General features: G+C 39.8%; 1 protein-coding gene across 2 annotated transcripts; it reads right to left on the reverse strand.

The window, feature by feature from the left end:
* Positions 1-2,813: 2,813 nt before the first annotated feature.
* Positions 2,814-6,246, reverse strand: LOC141095568 (uncharacterized). 2 transcript variants are annotated; one of them, XR_012233423.1, is made up of 3 exons: positions 5,432-6,246; positions 5,179-5,244; positions 2,814-2,930 (listed from the first exon to the last, which is right to left on the reverse strand). XR_012233423.1 is itself a non-coding variant. In XM_073581639.1 (2 exons), the coding sequence occupies exons 1-2, from the start codon at positions 6,167-6,169 to the stop codon at positions 2,896-2,898; spliced, it is 1,026 nt and encodes a 341-aa protein (XP_073437740.1). In that variant the 5' UTR covers positions 6,170-6,246; the 3' UTR covers positions 2,814-2,895. The 2 variants fall into 2 exon arrangements, 1 of the variants encoding a protein (XP_073437740.1); XM_073581639.1 differs by having other exon boundaries at positions 5,179-6,246.
* Positions 6,247-18,604: the final 12,358 nt, after the last annotated feature.

Raw genomic sequence — 18,604 nt, forward strand, 5'->3', positions numbered from 1 at the left:
CTACCTTGCCTGCCTCAAGATGTATACTGCTCAGCCATGACTCAGTTTGTCGCTTCAAGTACTCGGCCAGCACCTCCGCGGTGTGTCTGTCGCCCAAACACATCATCTGCAACACAGCCTGCTGACGCTTTCCACTAGCTGCTCGATAGGGGGACACCTCGTGTGCAACAGTGGCAGCTGCAGATGGAGTGCTCGTACGACTGCGCTCTGTGGATGAGCTTTTGCTTCTGGAGGAGGAGGAAGGTCGAACGCCTACTGCCAACTGTTTCCTATACCGTGGGCTAGGCAGCACTGTCCCACCACCGCTGTCCCCTGTGGACCCTGCATCCACCACATTAACACAGTGCGCAGTGATGGACACGTAACGGCCCTGGCCATGCCGACTGGACCATGCATCTGTTGTGAGGTGTACCTTTCCACTCACTGATTGCTTGAGTGCATGGATAATGCGGTCTTTCACATGCATGTGGAGGGCTGGGATGGCATCATCTCTAACGAGATTAGTTTGGCAATGTGGGCGTTCAAACCCAGTGTACGCGGATGAGAGACAGATCTTTCTTGACCTACTCATAGTCTTTGGGAGGGTGAGCTGGACTTGAGAGCTGCAGATGGTGGAACTAGCGGTGGACAGGGCGGACTGAGAGAGGGTTGATGATGGTGATGGAGTTGGTGTTCTTTCTGATGGCCTAGATTCAGTCTTTCGTTGATATAACAGTGGGATTCCCGGACTGCTTTGGCCTTGCAACGACACCTCAACATTTGCTGCTGTGCTAACCGATGGGCTTACAGTGGGGGAAACAATGTAGCGTTGCTGACTACCTTCTTTGTGATCAGTTGCACATTTGGTACTTGAGGTTTGGTGTTGTGTCCACGCTTGCAAGTGCATGCTGGTTAAATGTCTAAGCATGCAACTGGTATTCAAATTTTTCAGATTTTTCCCTTGGCTAAAGGTCTTTGCGCACTTCTTACAGATAACCTTGGCCTGATCATGAGGATTTTGTTCAAAAAAGTGCCACACTGCACTCTTCCTACTTTGGAAGACATTTTGCGGCCTAGCACGCTGTGCTATTTTGACCGTCTGGACAAGCTGTCCAGCAACTCTTTTGATCTTTGGAACCTGTCTTTGGAGTGCTGCGGGCCTGCCAGATAACAGCTGTTGTGATGTCGATGTCTGCTGTGGATGCTCCTCCTCCTCATCTGAGCTATTGGAAGCAGCACCCTCTTCCCCCAATGGATGCAATCTGGGTCAACAACTGGGTCATCCATAACCTCCTCTTCAATGTCATTTGCACCTTCCTCTATGTCACCGTGTATGGTGGTATAGTATGCGGGAAGGGGCACCTGAGTCTCATCAGGGTCAGAATCTGGCTCATTACACTGCGAGGACAATGTAGTGCTCTGACTGAATGTACCAGCAGAATCATCTATCAGTGGCTGTGCATCAGTGCACTCCATGTCAGATTCATCTTGGCCTGGTAAACCGAATCAAAGAAAAACCCAAATTTTGGTCAAAAAATGTATATAAAAATTAAATAAGATATATGAATAATAAAAAAGTCATAAAACAGATATACGATTAAAATACCTTTATTAAGTAATAGTAATACGAATATATATAAAAAAGATGTGTGCTCAAAAGAATTTTATATATACACCTATATAGGTTAATAAAGCACGGCGTTCCCCATTAATAAATAACTATATTTTATCCCTCTATACATTGGCTCCTTAAAAAAGTGACATAAAATATATGGAGACCATATAGGCTCAAACAAGTGTCTGTGCATAGAACCATGTGGTGATGCAAAACAATCAACAAGGAGAGAAACCAATGTGATGGTATAAAGTGCAAAAAAATGCAAATTCCAAAAATAAATAAAAGAGTGAGTGTAGGGGAAAGGAGGGAAGAATAGAGGGTATATACCTTGGAGGAACGCTGCTGGATGAGCTACACACGCCCGACGTACGTTTCGGAATGAATCCTTCGTCAGGGGGTGGAGTGTGTAATCACAGATCTCCCTAAATACTCCTGTACAAATAACATGTGGGAGGATTAAACCTATCACGGCGCGCGCGCCGCCATGTTGGCCGGAAATGGATCCGCCCTCCCGTCACATGACAGGTAACCTAGTAACAGGATGCCAGACACTGACGTAGGAATAGGGAAGCCGGAACTCAGGCTGCGCGTGCGCACAGGCCATCCACTCACATGGTATAAGCACACCTCCAAATGTGGAAGGGTGACTGGATTAAGCGGCGCATGCGTAGCCAGTAAAACAAGAGGTACCCGACCATGTCCGAGAAGCCCAAAAGGGGAATCCGATGCATGTGTCGAGAAACACCGAGTCCCTGGCCACGCACGCGCACATCCAGTTCCCAAACACATAAGCTAAAAAATATATATGAAAACAAAATAGAAAAAATAAACATAGACTCCGGAAAAGAAATTTCTTTACAAAAGAGTATATATATATGTGTACTTTCAAAAACGCATAGCAATCAATATATAAAAACCACATAATAGAAATATATCCATATGCATCTGGACTACTTCAATCGAAGAATACCATATAGAAATCCATATACAAATAATAATAGAATGAGAGCATGTATAAAAATAATGTTATCACATATTATATAATGATGTATAGTACATACATTAAAGGTGTCAAGAATGGATTACCATTTAAGAGTACAAAAACAAGGAAAAGGAAGAAGGGAAAAAAAAAAAAAAAAATATTTTTTTAAAAATAAAAATAATATATTGAATACATAATGAATGAATAATTAATTAAATAAATAAATAAATCTTCTTCCATGGATTTGTACTAAACACGATGGACAGTCACAGGTATGTATTTCTTCATGCATCAAATAATTCCGGATCGTCTTTCATCACTCAAACCATAAGAAGGGAAGAAACATAGTTCCTTAACAAAAGAAATATAAAATATTAATAAGACATAAAAGAAAGGAGGGATAAAAAGGGGGGGAGAAGGGTGAGACAAGGGGGTCCGCAATATTAAAAAATAACAAAAATAAAAAATAAAAAATAAAAATATATAAATATATAATAAGAATAATAATATATTACAGTTTACAGAAAAGGTGCAAAGCTAAGATTTTCGTTAAGACCTAAAGGTGAGACTGTTTTGAGGCTCCAAATCCACTTAGCTTCCAACCGTGCTAAAGGGGCACTTATTCTACCACCTCTAATGTTTGGTTTTACCATATCAATGCCAATTATCCTCAATTCGTTGGCGTTGCAGTTGTGGAAAAGTTTAAAATGTTTCGGTATAGTTTTCAATATATTTATATCCTCAATTTCCTTTGCCGCTAAAATTCCCAAAACATGTTCCCGAACCCTTACCTTTAGTTGACGGGTTGTTAATCCAACATAGATTAGGGAACAGGGGCAGGTGGCATAGTAGACAACTGCTTTGGTTGTACAAGTTATTGTATGAGTGATTTTATACATACTTAAGCCATCCGAACTAGAAATTGTCTGGGCTTGATCAATATTTGAACAAGCCACACATTTACCACAAGGTTTACAACCCCACGCTGGTTTGGAATCCAAAAAGGACATTGACTGGATGGGTTCTGGAACATAGTGGCTTTTAACTAATTTATCCCCCAAATTTACTGGTCTCCTATAGGTTATGCTTGGTTTAGATCCAATATAGTGAGATAAAATTGGATCAGTATGTAATATGGGCCAAGCTTTTTCCAACATTTTTATCATCATATTCGTCTGACCGTGATATTGGGTAATATATCTTATTTTCCTATCAGATGTTGATGGTCTCGAAGAGTATAGAGCCTGATGTCTTGATACATTTTTTGCTCTATTGAATGCCCTTTTCACAGATCTGTGGCTGTAGCCACGATCAAAAAATCTAAGTTTAAGCTCATCCGCTTGTTTTAAAAAGTCTTCCTCATTTGAGCAGATCCTACGTAATCGCAGGAACTGTCCAATGGGAATAGATTTCACCAAAGCTGGGGGATGCGCTGAAGTAGCATGAAGGAAAGAATTTACTGAGGTACTTTTCCGAAATAAGTCAGTCTGTATGCAATTCTCCATATCTCTTTTTACTTTTACATCCAGAAAGTCAATCACATCTTTATCAGATTGATAAGTGAGATGTATGTTCATAGTATTATCATTTAAATTTAAAATAAACTCTTTGAGTGCTTCAACGGATCCCTGCCAGATCAAAAATATGTCATCAATGTACCGCGTCCAAAAGAGAACGCGGTGCATTGATGACAAACGATCCGACAGGAAAAGGTCCCTCTCCCACAGCCCCAGGAAAAGATTTGCATAAGCCGGTGCATAAGATGCACCCATCGCAGTGCCCTGGAGCTGCAGGTAGAAGGACCCTTTAAAAAGAAAAAAATTGTGAGACAGTGCAAAGGATAAAAGTTGCTCTACAAATTGACTCATAGATGGAGACATGGTTGAGGATTGCAAATAAAATTTGGTTGCATTAATGCCATCAGAGTGAGGTATGTTCGTATAGAGTGATTCAACGTCACATGTCACAAATAGTGTGTCCACACCAATATATAGTCCATCAACTTTTTTTAAAAACTCATTTGTATCTTTAGTAAACGAGGGTAATGTTTCTACTAATGGTTGTAACTTTGAGTCTATAAATTTATTAACATTCTCCATAAAGTTCCCACACCCTGAAATAATGGGTCTACCCGGAGGGATATTTTGGTTCTTGTGAATTTTTGGTAGCAGGTAAAGGGTGGGAATGGATGGTTCATCTATCTGTAAGGCCATAAAGAGTTCCTTTGATATAGTGCCATTATCCCTTGCATTACTTAGGATAGACACCAATTCAGATTGATATTTGATCAAGGGATTAAATGTCAGTCTTCTATAGCACGTGGTATTTTTAATTTGCCGAAATGCTTCCTTTTCATATAGTGATTTTGGCCAAACCACCACATTCCCACCCTTATCTGCAGGTTTAAAAACCACATCTTTCAGATCCTGTAACCGCTTGAGACCCAGTCTTTCTTCTCTACTTAGATTATTATTGCTGGGATACCGTGGTATTTTTTCAAATTCTTTACTCACTGTCTTAACGAAAACATCAATTACTGGACATGATGATAATGGTGGGAATTTTCGAGAACGTGGACGAATTGATTCAGGGATCTTACCTTTCTCCAATGTATTATGATCATTAGCCAGATTATCAAGAATATCTAGCGCCTCTTGTTCCGCCTCTGTAGGGAACAATTGAAAAATAGTCTCGTCATGAAAATGCCGTTTGAATAATAATTTTCTTGCAAAAAGATTTAAATCTTTGATTGCCGTAAATTGGTCGAAGAGTGGAGTAGGACAGAACATAAGACCTTTATTGAGCAAATTAATTTCAACAGGTGAAAAAATGTGAGTACTCAAATTAATTACCTTAAGATTATTGTCAGGAGTATATCTAGTAAGTCTTTTCATCGGTTGATACCGTACATCACGTTTTCTCTTAGGTGTAGAGATAATGGAAGTTGATACAGAGGCGGAAGTAGAGGCACCAGAAATATCACTCACAGATGGATTGGAAGACATAGATGGATTACGATTATGTTGACGGTCACCATTATTCTCATTGGTTGCATTTTTACGCCATCTGTATACTCTACCCAAATTGAAATCTCTTTGATCCCTCATCAATTTATTGCTCTGATTAACTTGTATATCCTTAATCCATTGTTCGATATGTTTATCCAATTGTAAACCAATCAGTTGCAGTTGGTCTGTAGATAAATTAGCTTTGGCACTAGTATATGCCTCTTCAAGGGACTTATCAATCTCTGCCAAAGAGTTAATGTTCAATTTAATTAACAGCTCCATAAGTTTCTTAGACGTATCATTACAAACGCTTTCCCAGTTTGAAATAAATTCTTGGTCACTCACTATAAAAGATGGAGTGACATGGACTCTCAGGCCTCTGGGAATTAATTGTCTCTCAATATAGTTTTCCAAGAAAGCCCGATTCCACCAAAAGCGGATTCTTTTATGTGTTAGATTCTTAATCACATTAAAAACAGAATTAAATTGTGAACCACTTGTCACCATTGTTGTGGTACCACTATTACAGAAGACTTCTTTAACACGTCCTTGCCAGGATAATTCCCTGGCTTTGAAATCCATATTCAGGTAGAAAAACCTGTGCAAAACACAGACAATTAATGATAACTCAAATTAACCTGATTTTAAGGCAATACCACAAAAAACACGTGAAAGAAAGAAAAAAAAAAAAAAAAAATTATATATTTTTTATATATATAACAATAATAATGAAATGGTTATAATTCTATTAGTATACCTTTTTCAACGTGTATAAGTGTGTGCCACTGGAAGAATGGTAGACCATTCGAGAAAAGATTTGTAAACCGAATCAAAGAAAAACCCAAATTTTGGTCAAAAAATGTATATAAAAATTAAATAAGATATATGAATAATAAAAAAGTCATAAAACAGATATACGATTAAAATACCTTTATTAAGTAATAGTAATACGAATACATATAAAAAAGATGTGTGCTCAAAAGAATTTTATATATACACCTATATAGGTTAATAAAGCACGGCGTTCCCCATTAATAAATAACTATATTTGGAGGTGTGCTTATACCATGTGAGTGGATGGCCTGTGCGCACGCGCAGCCTGAGTTCCGGCTTCCCTATTCCTACGTCAGTGTCTGGCATCCTGTTACTAGGTTACCGGTCATGTGACGGGAGGGCGGATCCATTTCCGGCCAACATGGCGGCGCGCGCGCCGTGATAGGTTTAATCCTCCCACATGTTATTTGCACAGGAGTATTTAGGGAGATCTGTGATTACACACTCCACCCCCTGACGAAGGATTCATTCCGAAACGTACGTCGGGCGTGTGTAGCTCATCCAGCAGCGTTCCTCCAAGGTATATACCCTCTATTCTTCCCTCCTTTCCCCTACACTCACTCTTTTATTTATTTTTGGAATTTGCATTTTTTGCACTTTATACCATCACATTGGTTTCTCTCCTTGTTGATTGTTTTGCATCACCACATGGTTCTATGCACAGACACTTGTTTGAGCCTATATGGTCTCCATATATTTTATGTCACTTTTTTAAGGAGCCAATGTATAGAGGGATAAAATATAGTTATTTATTAATGGGGAACGCCGTGCTTTATTAACCTATATAGGTGTATATATAAAATTCTTTTGAGCACACATCTTTTTTATATGTATTCGTATTACTATTACTTAATAAAGGTATTTTAATCGTATATCTGTTTTATGACTTTTTTATTATTCATATATCTTATTTAATTTTTATATACATTTTTTGACCAAAATTTGGGTTTTTCTTTGATTCGGTTTACAAATCTTTTCTCGAATGGTCTACCATTCTCCCAGTGGCACACACTTATACACGTTGAAAAAGGTATACTAATAGAATTATAACCATTTCATTATTATTGTTATATATATAAAAAATATATAATTTTTTTTTTTTTTTTTTTCTTTCTTTCACGTGTTTTTTGTGGTATTGCCTTAAAATCAGGTTAATTTGAGTTATCATTAATTGTCTGTGTTTTGCACAGGTTTTTCTACCTGAATATGGATTTCAAAGCCAGGGAATTATCCTGGCAAGGACATGTTAAAGAAGTCTTCTGTAATAGTGGTACCACAACAATGGTGACAAGTGGTTCACAATTTAATTCTGTTTTTAATGTGATTAAGAATCTAACACATAAAAGAATCCGCTTTTGGTGGAATCGGGCTTTCTTGGAAAACTATATTGAGAGACAATTAATTCCCAGAGGCCTGAGAGTCCATGTCACTCCATCTTTTATAGTGAGTGACCAAGAATTTATTTCAAACTGGGAAAGCGTTTGTAATGATACGTCTAAGAAACTTATGGAGCTGTTAATTAAATTGAACATTAACTCTTTGGCAGAGATTGATAAGTCCCTTGAAGAGGCATATACTAGTGCCAAAGCTAATTTATCTACAGACCAACTGCAACTGATTGGTTTACAATTGGATAAACATATCGAACAATGGATTAAGGATATACAAGTTAATCAGAGCAATAAATTGATGAGGGATCAAAGAGATTTCAATTTGGGTAGAGTATACAGATGGCGTAAAAATGCAACCAATGAGAATAATGGTGACCGTCAACATAATCGTAATCCATCTATGTCTTCCAATCCATCTGTGAGTGATATTTCTGGTGCCTCTACTTCCGCCTCTGTATCAACTTCCATTATCTCTACACCTAAGAGAAAACGTGATGTACGGTATCAACCGATGAAAAGACTTACTAGATATACTCCTGACAATAATCTTAAGGTAATTAATTTGAGTACTCACATTTTTTCACCTGTTGAAATTAATTTGCTCAATAAAGGTCTTATGTTCTGTCCTACTCCACTCTTCGACCAATTTACGGCAATCAAAGATTTAAATCTTTTTGCAAGAAAATTATTATTCAAACGGCATTTTCATGACGAGACTATTTTTCAATTGTTCCCTACAGAGGCGGAACAAGAGGCGCTAGATATTCTTGATAATCTGGCTAATGATCATAATACATTGGAGAAAGGTAAGATCCCTGAATCAATTTGTCCACGTTCTCGAAAATTCCCACCATTATCATCATGTCCAGTAATTGATGTTTTCGTTAAGACAGTGAGTAAAGAATTTGAAAAAATACCACGGTATCCCAGCAATAATAATCTAAGTAGAGAAGAAAGACTGGGTCTCAAGCGGTTACAGGATCTGAAAGATGTGGTTTTTAAACCTGCAGATAAGGGTGGGAATGTGGTGGTTTGGCCAAAATCACTATATGAAAAGGAAGCATTTCGGCAAATTAAAAATACCACGTGCTATAGAAGACTGACATTTAATCCCTTGATCAAATATCAATCTGAATTGGTGTCTATCCTAAGTAATGCAAGGGATAATGGCACTATATCAAAGGAACTCTTTATGGCCTTACAGATAGATGAACCATCCATTCCCACCCTTTACCTGCTACCAAAAATTCACAAGAACCAAAATATCCCTCCGGGTAGACCCATTATTTCAGGGTGTGGGAACTTTATGGAGAATGTTAATAAATTTATAGACTCAAAGTTACAACCATTAGTAGAAACATTACCCTCGTTTACTAAAGATACAAATGAGTTTTTAAAAAAAGTTGATGGACTATATATTGGTGTGGACACACTATTTGTGACATGTGACGTTGAATCACTCTATACGAACATACCTCACTCTGATGGCATTAATGCAACCAAATTTTATTTGCAATCCTCAACCATGTCTCCATCTATGAGTCAATTTGTAGAGCAACTTTTATCCTTTGCACTGTCTCACAATTTTTTTCTTTTTAAAGGGTCCTTCTACCTGCAGCTCCAGGGCACTGCGATGGGTGCATCTTATGCACCGGCTTATGCAAATCTTTTCCTGGGGCTGTGGGAGAGGGACCTTTTCCTGTCGGATCGTTTGTCATCAATGCACCGCGTTCTCTTTTGGACGCGGTACATTGATGACATATTTTTGATCTGGCAGGGATCCGTTGAAGCACTCAAAGAGTTTATTTTAAATTTAAATGATAATACTATGAACATACATCTCACTTATCAATCTGATAAAGATGTGATTGACTTTCTGGATGTAAAAGTAAAAAGAGATATGGAGAATTGCATACAGACTGACTTATTTCGGAAAAGTACCTCAGTAAATTCTTTCCTTCATGCTACTTCAGCGCATCCCCCAGCTTTGGTGAAATCTATTCCCATTGGACAGTTCCTGCGATTACGTAGGATCTGCTCAAATGAGGAAGACTTTTTAAAACAAGCGGATGAGCTTAAACTTAGATTTTTTGATCGTGGCTACAGCCACAGATCTGTGAAAAGGGCATTCAATAGAGCAAAAAATGTATCAAGACATCAGGCTCTATACTCTTCGAGACCATCAACATCTGATAGGAAAATAAGATATATTACCCAATATCACGGTCAGACGAATATGATGATAAAAATGTTGGAAAAAGCTTGGCCCATATTACATACTGATCCAATTTTATCTCACTATATTGGATCTAAACCAAGCATAACCTATAGGAGACCAGTAAATTTGGGGGATAAATTAGTTAAAAGCCACTATGTTCCAGAACCCATCCAGTCAATGTCCTTTTTGGATTCCAAACCAGCGTGGGGTTGTAAACCTTGTGGTAAATGTGTGGCTTGTTCAAATATTGATCAAGCCCAGACAATTTCTAGTTCGGATGGCTTAAGTATGTATAAAATCACTCATACAATAACTTGTACAACCAAAGCAGTTGTCTACTATGCCACCTGCCCCTGTTCCCTAATCTATGTTGGATTAACAACCCGTCAACTAAAGGTAAGGGTTCGGGAACATGTTTTGGGAATTTTAGCGGCAAAGGAAATTGAGGATATAAATATATTGAAAACTATACCGAAACATTTAAAACTTTTCCACAACTGCAACGCCAACGAATTGAGGATAATTGTCATTGATATGGTAAAACAAAACATTAGAGGTGGTAGAATAAGTGCCCCTTTAGCACGGTTGGAAGCTAAGTGGATTTGGAGCCTCAAAACAGTCTCACCTTTAGGTCTTAACGAAAATCTTAGCTTTGCACCTTTTCTGTAAACTGTAATATATTATTATTCTTATTATATATTTATATATTTTTATTTTTTATTTTTGTTATTTTTTAATATTGCGGACCCCCTTGTCTCACCCTTCTCCCCCCCTTTTTATCCCTCCTTTCTTTTATGTCTTATTAATATTTTATATTTCTTTTGTTAAGGAACTATGTTTCTTCCCTTCTTATGGTTTGAGTGATGAAAGACGATCCGGATTTATTTGATGCATGAAGAAATACATACCTGTGACTGTCCATCGTGTTTAGTACAAATCCATGGAAGAAGAATTATTTATTTATTCAATTAATTATTCATTCATTATGTATTCAATATATTATTTTTATTTTTAAAAAAATATTTTTTTTTTTTTTTTTTTCCTTCTTCCTTTTCCTTGTTTTTGTACTCTTAAATGGTAATCCATTCTTGACACCTTTAATGTATGTACTATACATCATTATATAATATGTGATAACATTATTTTTATACATGCTCTCATTCTATTATTATTTGTATATGGATTTCTATATGGTATTCTTCGATTGAAGTAGTCCAGATGCATATGGATATATTTCTATTATGTGGTTTTTATATATTGATTGCTATGCGTTTTTGAAAGTACACATATATATATACTCTTTTGTAAAGAAATTTCTTTTCCGGAGTCTATGTTTATTTTTTCTATTTTGTTTTCATATATATTTTTTAGCTTATGTGTTTGGGAACTGGATGTGCGCGTGCGTGGCCAGGGACTCGGTGTTTCTCGACACATGCATCGGATTCCCCTTTTGGGCTTCTCGGACATGGTCAGGTACCTCTTGTTTTACTGGCTACGCATGCGCCGCTTAATCCAGTCACCCTTCCACATTTGGAGGTGTGCTTATACCATGTGAGTGGATGGCCTGTGCGCATGCGCAGCCTGAGTTCCGGCTTCCCTATTCCTACGTCAGTGTCTGGCATCCTGTTACTAGGTTACCGGTCATGTGACGGGAGGGCGGATCCATTTCCGGCCAACATGGCGGCGCGCGCGCCGTGATAGGTTTAATCCTCCCACATGTTATTTGCACAGGAGTATTTAGGGAGATCTGTGATTACACACTCCACCCCCTGACGAAGGATTCATTCCGAAACGTACGTCGGGCGTGTGTAGCTCATCCAGCAGCGTTCCTCCAAGGTATATACCCTCTATTCTTCCCTCCTTTCCCCTACACTCACTCTTTTATTTATTTTTGGAATTTGCATTTTTTGCACTTTATACCATCACATTGGTTTCTCTCCTTGTTGATTGTTTTGCATCACCACATGGTTCTATGCACAGACACTTGTTTGAGCCTATATGGTCTCCATATATTTTATGTCACTTTTTTAAGGAGCCAATGTATAGAGGGATAAAATATAGTTATTTATTAATGGGGAACGCCGTGCTTTATTAACCTATATAGGTGTATATATAAAATTCTTTTGAGCACACATCTTTTTTATATGTATTCGTATTACTATTACTTAATAAAGGTATTTTAATTGTATATCTGTTTTATGACTTTTTTATTATTCATATATCTTATTTAATTTTTATATACATTTTTTGACCAAAATTTGGGTTTTTCTTTGATTCGGTTTACAAATCTTTTCTCGAATGGTCTACCATTCTTCCAGTGGCACACACTTATACATGTTGAAAAAGGTATACTAATAGAATTATAACCATTTCATTATTATTGTTATATATATAAAAAATATATAATTTTTTTTTTTTTTTTTTTTTTCTTTCTTTCACGTGTTTTTTGTGGTATTGCCTTAAAATCAGGTTAATTTGAGTTATCATCTTGGCCTGGGTAATTCACCATTTCACTTGATAACCCAGGCATGGTATGTGAAAACAGCTCCATGGAGTAATCAGTTGTATGGCCTGCGTCATCCTTCAATCTTGGTTGGGGTGAAGGACACAAGGAAAGGTGTGGTTCATGAACATGACCCTCCAATGACGACTCAGTGCTTTTATTTTTTACAACTTCAGAAGAGAAGGCGATAGAGCTGGAGGCTGAGTCAGCAATGTAAGCCAAAACTTTTTCCTGATGCTCTGGCTTTAAAAGCGGTTTGCCAACTCCTAGAAAACTAAGCCTTCGAGGCCTTGTGGAGCCAGACGATGACACAGGCTCAACACCTCCTGCATTCGGTCCTATTTTGCTTTTGCCACTACCATCAGATCCACCACCAACACCATCATTACCAGCTGGCAACCCCCTCCCAATTTCAGGCCTCTTCCACCAGCCTTCCTCATTTTTGGTAACAATATACACAAAATCCCACAAACTATATAGTAATGTAAAACAAGGTACAAGGTGTATATAGGACAGGGGAGACGTCGAATTTCTGAACACACTTGTGGACACTGTTGGATTGTGTGAGGCCCAGTTAATATCACACCGCTATGTCACAGGCTCAATGTCGCAGGTGTGAAAAATGTCACTATAGGACAGGGGAGATGTAGAATTTCTGAACACACTTGTGGACACTGTTGGATTGTGTGAGGCCCAGCTAATATCACACCACTATGTCACAGGCTCAATGTCGCAGGTGTGAAAAATGTCACTATAGGACAGGGGAGATGTAGAATTTCTGAACACACTTGTGGACACTGTTGTGTGAGGCCCAGTTAATATCAACCGCTATGTCACAGGCTCAATGTCGCAGGTGTGAAAAATGTCACTATAGGACAGGGGAGATTTAGAATTTCTGAACACACTTGTGGACACTGTTGTGTGAGGCCCAGTTAATATCACACCGCTATGTCACAGGCTCAATGTCGCAGGTGTGAAAAATGTCACTATAGGACAGGGGAGATGTAGAATTTCTGAACACACTTGTGGACACTGTTGGATTGTGTGAGGCCCAGTGAATATCACACCGCTATGTCACAGGCAGAAATTGGCTAGTGTATGACAAACTACAAGGTGTATATAGAATTGGGCAGAATAGGAATCTCCCTAGAGTGTAGGTCTGTAAGAACGGAACATGTCCTTGACTTATTCTTACAGAGTGACACACAGATAGCTTCGCTGTGGCCGTGATAACAGCCGTTACACGGTACTGAGAGAGGAGCGTGCACGTACACCGCTGTCCGGTGTCCGTAAAATTGTCAAGCTCCGTGTTTTTTAAGTATACGGACTGACACACGCTGTCTCTCTATAGTTTTGAATGTGATCAAACAGCAAATATACTTAACTGTTTGAAAAGCAGACAAAACTAGAAGGTGGAGGTCTGTAAGAACGGAACATGTCCTCGACTTATTCTTACAGAGTCACACACAGATAGCTTCACTGTGGCCGTGATAACAGCCGTTACACGGTACTGTGTGAGGAGCGTACACCGCTGTATGGTGTGAAAAAATGCACGCTCAGTACCTCACCAGGACAAAAAAAAATTTGGATTGCTTTTAAAAAAACAGTTTACAGAGCAGTGGGAAAACAGCAATGCAGGAAGCCTTATAAGGCAGCCTAACAACTAACACAGCTGATCCAGCAAAATATAGCCTCCACTTGCACTGCACACACAGTGACTGGTGTGTTGTACAGGCAAAATCGCTAGCAGCAGAAGCAGTTTTTGGTGTCTTCTTCCCTGCCTAACGCTCTCCCTACAGAATCAGCAGCAGCAGCTCTCCCTATTCTGAGATCAGCATGAGTAACATGGCGGTCGGCGTGCACGCCCTTTTATACCCCCTGTGACACCCCCCAAAGCAAGCCAATCACTTGCATGCCCTTCTCAAAGATGGTGGTGACCCCTGCCTACAGTCATATGTAAAAGTTTGGGCACCCCTATTAATATTAACCTTTTTTCTTTATAACAATTTTGTTTTTTGCAACAGGTATTTCAGTTTCATATATCTAATAACTGATGGACTCAGTTATATTTCTGGATTCAAATGAGGTTTATTGTACTAACAGAAAATGTGCAATCTGCATTTAAACAAAATTTGACCGGTGCAAAAGTATGGGCACCCTTATCATTTTCTTGATTTGAACACTCCTAACTACTTTTTACTGACTTCCTGAAGCACTAAATTGGTTTTGTAACCTCATTGAGCTTTGAACTTCATAGCCAGGTGTATCAAATCATGAGAAAAGGTATTTAAGGTGGCCACTTGCAAGTAGTTCTCCTATTTGATTCTCCTATGAAGAGTGGCATCATGGGCTCCTCAAAACAACTCTCAAATGATCTGAAAACAAAGATTATTCAACATAGCTTTTCAGGGGAAGGATACAAAAAGTTGTCTCAGAGATCTAACCAGTCAGTTTCCACTGTGAGGAACATAGTAAGGAAATGGAAGAACACAGGTACAGTTCTTGTTAAGCCCAGAAGTGGCAGGCCAAGAAAAATATCAGAAAGGCAGAGAAGAAGAATGGTGAGAACAGTCAAGGACAATCCACAGACCACCTCCAAAGACCTGCAGCATCATCTTGCTGCAGATGGTGTCACTGTGCATCGGTCAACAATACAGCGCATGCATAACGCCTTTTTGTATGACCAAACAACTCAATCTTTGTTTCATCAGTCCACAGGACCTTCTTCCAAAATGTAACTGGCTTGTCCAAATGTGCTTTTGCATACCTCAGGCGACTCTGTTTGTGGTGTGCTTGCAGAAACGGCTTCTTTCGCATCACTCTCCCATACAGCTTCTCCTTGTGCAAAGTGCGCTGTATTGTTGACCGATGCACAGTGACAGGAGTGTTCAAATCAAGAAAATGATAAGGGTGCCCATACTTTTGCACCGGTCAAATTTTGTTTAAATGCAGATTGCACATTTTCTGTTAGTACAATAAACCTCATTTGAATCCAGAAATATAACTGAGTCCATCAGTTATTAGATATATGATACTGAAATACCTGTTGCAAAAACCAAAATTGTTATAAAGAAAAAAGGTTAATATTAATAGGGGTGCCCAAACTTTTACATATGACTGTATGTCATCACGTTACCCACAGTGTCCGTGGATCCTGATTGGCTGAAAAAGGGCGGAAAACAAACTTTTGAAACGCGACTTTGGCGCTAAAGTCGCCGAGCTCGTGGCCGACCTCACCCTAGGGTCGGGTTTCTTTTCATGAAACCTGACTTTACCAAAAGTCGGCGACTTTTGAAATTTTTCGACCTGTTTCACTCAACTCTATCCATCACCATACATACATCAGCAGTATGAAAACACTAGCGCATGGCATAGCGGCCATGCGCACTTTTTATAGTGTACGGGACCTGCCTGAAATCTCCAGAGCCCTGAGCTAAGCCAATGGAATCAGGAGCAGGACCTGACTCCTGAACTCCAATGGGAGCTCATTCCAGGAGCATGCTCAGAAGCTGGCTGAAAGGACTTAGCCTCTGGAGACAAATGTGAGGATCTGGATCTCTGCATAAGTATGGCAGGACACAGATTCCTAACAGCGTGGCAATGAACAATATAATGTGGCCAGGGTGAGTCACAAGGAGTGAATGCAGGGACCTGGTTGGTCCAGAGCGGAAGGTCCCATGAGGAGAGTTGTCTCCTGGCTAACAGCCTGTGTGTGGCTGTGTGTAATGGCTGCCAGCGTCTGAGATTCCCAGAGGAGAGAGTGGATGTCTGCAGCGTGGAGCAACAGCCATGAGGAAACCCTGACGTGGGTGAGATAATGATGAGACTGAAGAGCCTGTGTATGCTGGACATTGCTAACAGAAGGAAACTCTGTAATGGATGCTGTTATGAATGGGTCACTGAGGAGAAAAAAGCAAAACAAGCTAAGTCACAGAAAACCAGAGAAGTTGGTAACTATGCAGATTGCAGATCCCTGATCCTACCACACAGCTAGCAGCAGCCGTGGAGCGTACCTACGATGTTCCTAGATGCTTCGTCACAGCCGGAGGACTAAATAAGCCTGAAGCATGAAAAGGGGAAAACTAACTGCCCCAGAGCAGACCCCAAAGGAATAGATAGCCCACACACAAGTATTGACGGTGAAACAAGATGAAGGCACAAACACAGGCAGGAAAATAGGCTGAGCAAACGATGGGGCCCAATCTAACTTGAAAGGAAAGGAAAGACACTGTCTGCAACCTGCAAAAAACCCTACAAAAATAATGTCCAACACTTCTGATAGCAAAATTAACCCTGAAGTCACTAGACTTCTCCCACTATATCAGCATTCTGAAATATTCTGAGACACAGCAAAAAGAGACCAAACTAGTAAGGGACAAAAAGCAAATTGGCAAAACACTGATAAATAAGAGTGGAAATTCAGCACAGCCCCCAGCCGGGGCTGGCTTGACAACACAAAAAACTGAATAGACCAACAAAATCAAGTGTGAATATTAGCAGAAAAACTTAGCTTTAGATGACTGGAACAGAGCTGAAAACCAAGAGATGACAAGCCGGAAGGAATCACCAGCAACTGAATAGGGCGTCGGCTGTCTTAAATCCAATCTGAGACTCCTGAGGTCCAATCGTCATCCTCATTCTCAGGTGGCAGATCTCCAACGATCAAATCAGCCTCATTACCTCCTGTTACCACCAGAGGGAGTCTGGAAGGAGAACTCACAACTGGTGAACCAGAGAATGAACTCACAACAGTACCCCCCCTTGAGGAGGGGTCACCGAACCCTCATCCATGCCACCAGGCCAATCAGGATGGGCCCGGTGAAAAGCACGAACCAATCTATTGACATGAATATCAGAGGCAGAGACCCAAGAATTATCCTCCTGAGCATAACCCTTCCATTTGACCAAATACTGAAGTCTCCGTCTAACCAAAGGAGAATCCAATATTTTCTCTACCTCATATTCCACATTGCCTTCAACCAACACAGGGTCAGGAGGTGCTGCCATAGGAACCACTGGCTCAACAAACCTCTTCAACAGAGATTTGTGAAATACGTTATGGATCTTGAACGTAACTGGAAGTGCCAATCGAAACGAAACAGGATTAAGAATTTCCAAAATCTTATAAGGACCAATAAATCTTGGCTTAAATTTAGGAGATGCAACCTTCATAGGAATATTCTTAGATGACAACCAAACCATATCACCCACTTTAAACCGGGGACCAATGGTCCTATGCCGGTTGGAAAATTGCTGGGCCTTTTCCTGAGAGAGTGACAACTTATCCACCACTTGGTCCCATATCTGCTGCATTCTCTTAACCACAGTGTCCACACCTGGGCAGGATGAAGATTCCACTTGCCCTGAAGAGAATCGAGGATGAAAGCCAAAATTACAGAAAAAGGGTGACATCAAAGTGGCAGAACTAGCTCTATTGTTCAGTGCGAATTCGGCCAAGGGCAAAAATGAGACCCAATCATCCTGATCAGCAGATATAAAGCATCTCAAATAAGAGTGGAAATTCAGCACAGCCCCCAGCCGGGGCTGGCTTGACCACACAAAAAAAATGAATAGACCAACAAAATCAAGTGTGAACATTAGCAGAAAAACTTAGCTTTAGATGACTGGAACAGAGCTGAAAACCAAGAGCTGACAAGCCAGAAGAAATCACCAGCAACTGATTAAGGCGTTGGCTATCTTAAATACAATCTGAGACTCCTGAAGTCCAATCGTCATCCTCATTCTCAGGTGGCAGATCTCCACCGATCAAATCAGCCTCACTGCCTCCTGTTATCACCAAAGGGAGTCTGGAAGGAGAACTCACAACTGGTGAACCAGAGAATGAACTCACAACAGGACGCTATGCTGGTAATGCTGTTAAGTGAACTTTCTGTTGCTGCTGTGGTTTATGAGGCGTGAATAAACCGCATGGACTGTTTTGGTTTTTCGGAAAACCTGGGCCAGATGTGATTTTTGTGGCTGCAAGCGAGTATCCCCTACTTCAATGACAGCGCTACCTCACATTTGGTGGAGAATTGCAAAGGGCAATATTGTAGCCTTCTTGCTAGGGG

Source organism: Dendrobates tinctorius, unplaced genomic scaffold (genome assembly GCF_039654945.1).
Source record: "Dendrobates tinctorius isolate UK_male_01 unplaced genomic scaffold, ASM3965494v1 ptg000070l, whole genome shotgun sequence".
Classification (NCBI taxonomy): Eukaryota; Metazoa; Chordata; class Amphibia; order Anura; family Dendrobatidae; genus Dendrobates; species Dendrobates tinctorius.

What these genes read in the sequence shown, in the direction of transcription:
- LOC141095568 (XM_073581639.1), bottom strand. Translation starts at nt 6,169, where the DNA reads ATGGATTTCAAAGCCAGGGAATTATCCTGGCAAGGACGTGTTAAAGAA. An exon ending in TCATAATACATTGGAGAAAG is followed by an intron (nt 2,931 to 5,178) that starts GTAAGATCCCTG and finishes TCTTTTGTTAAG; the next exon opens with GAACTATGTTTCTTCCCTTC.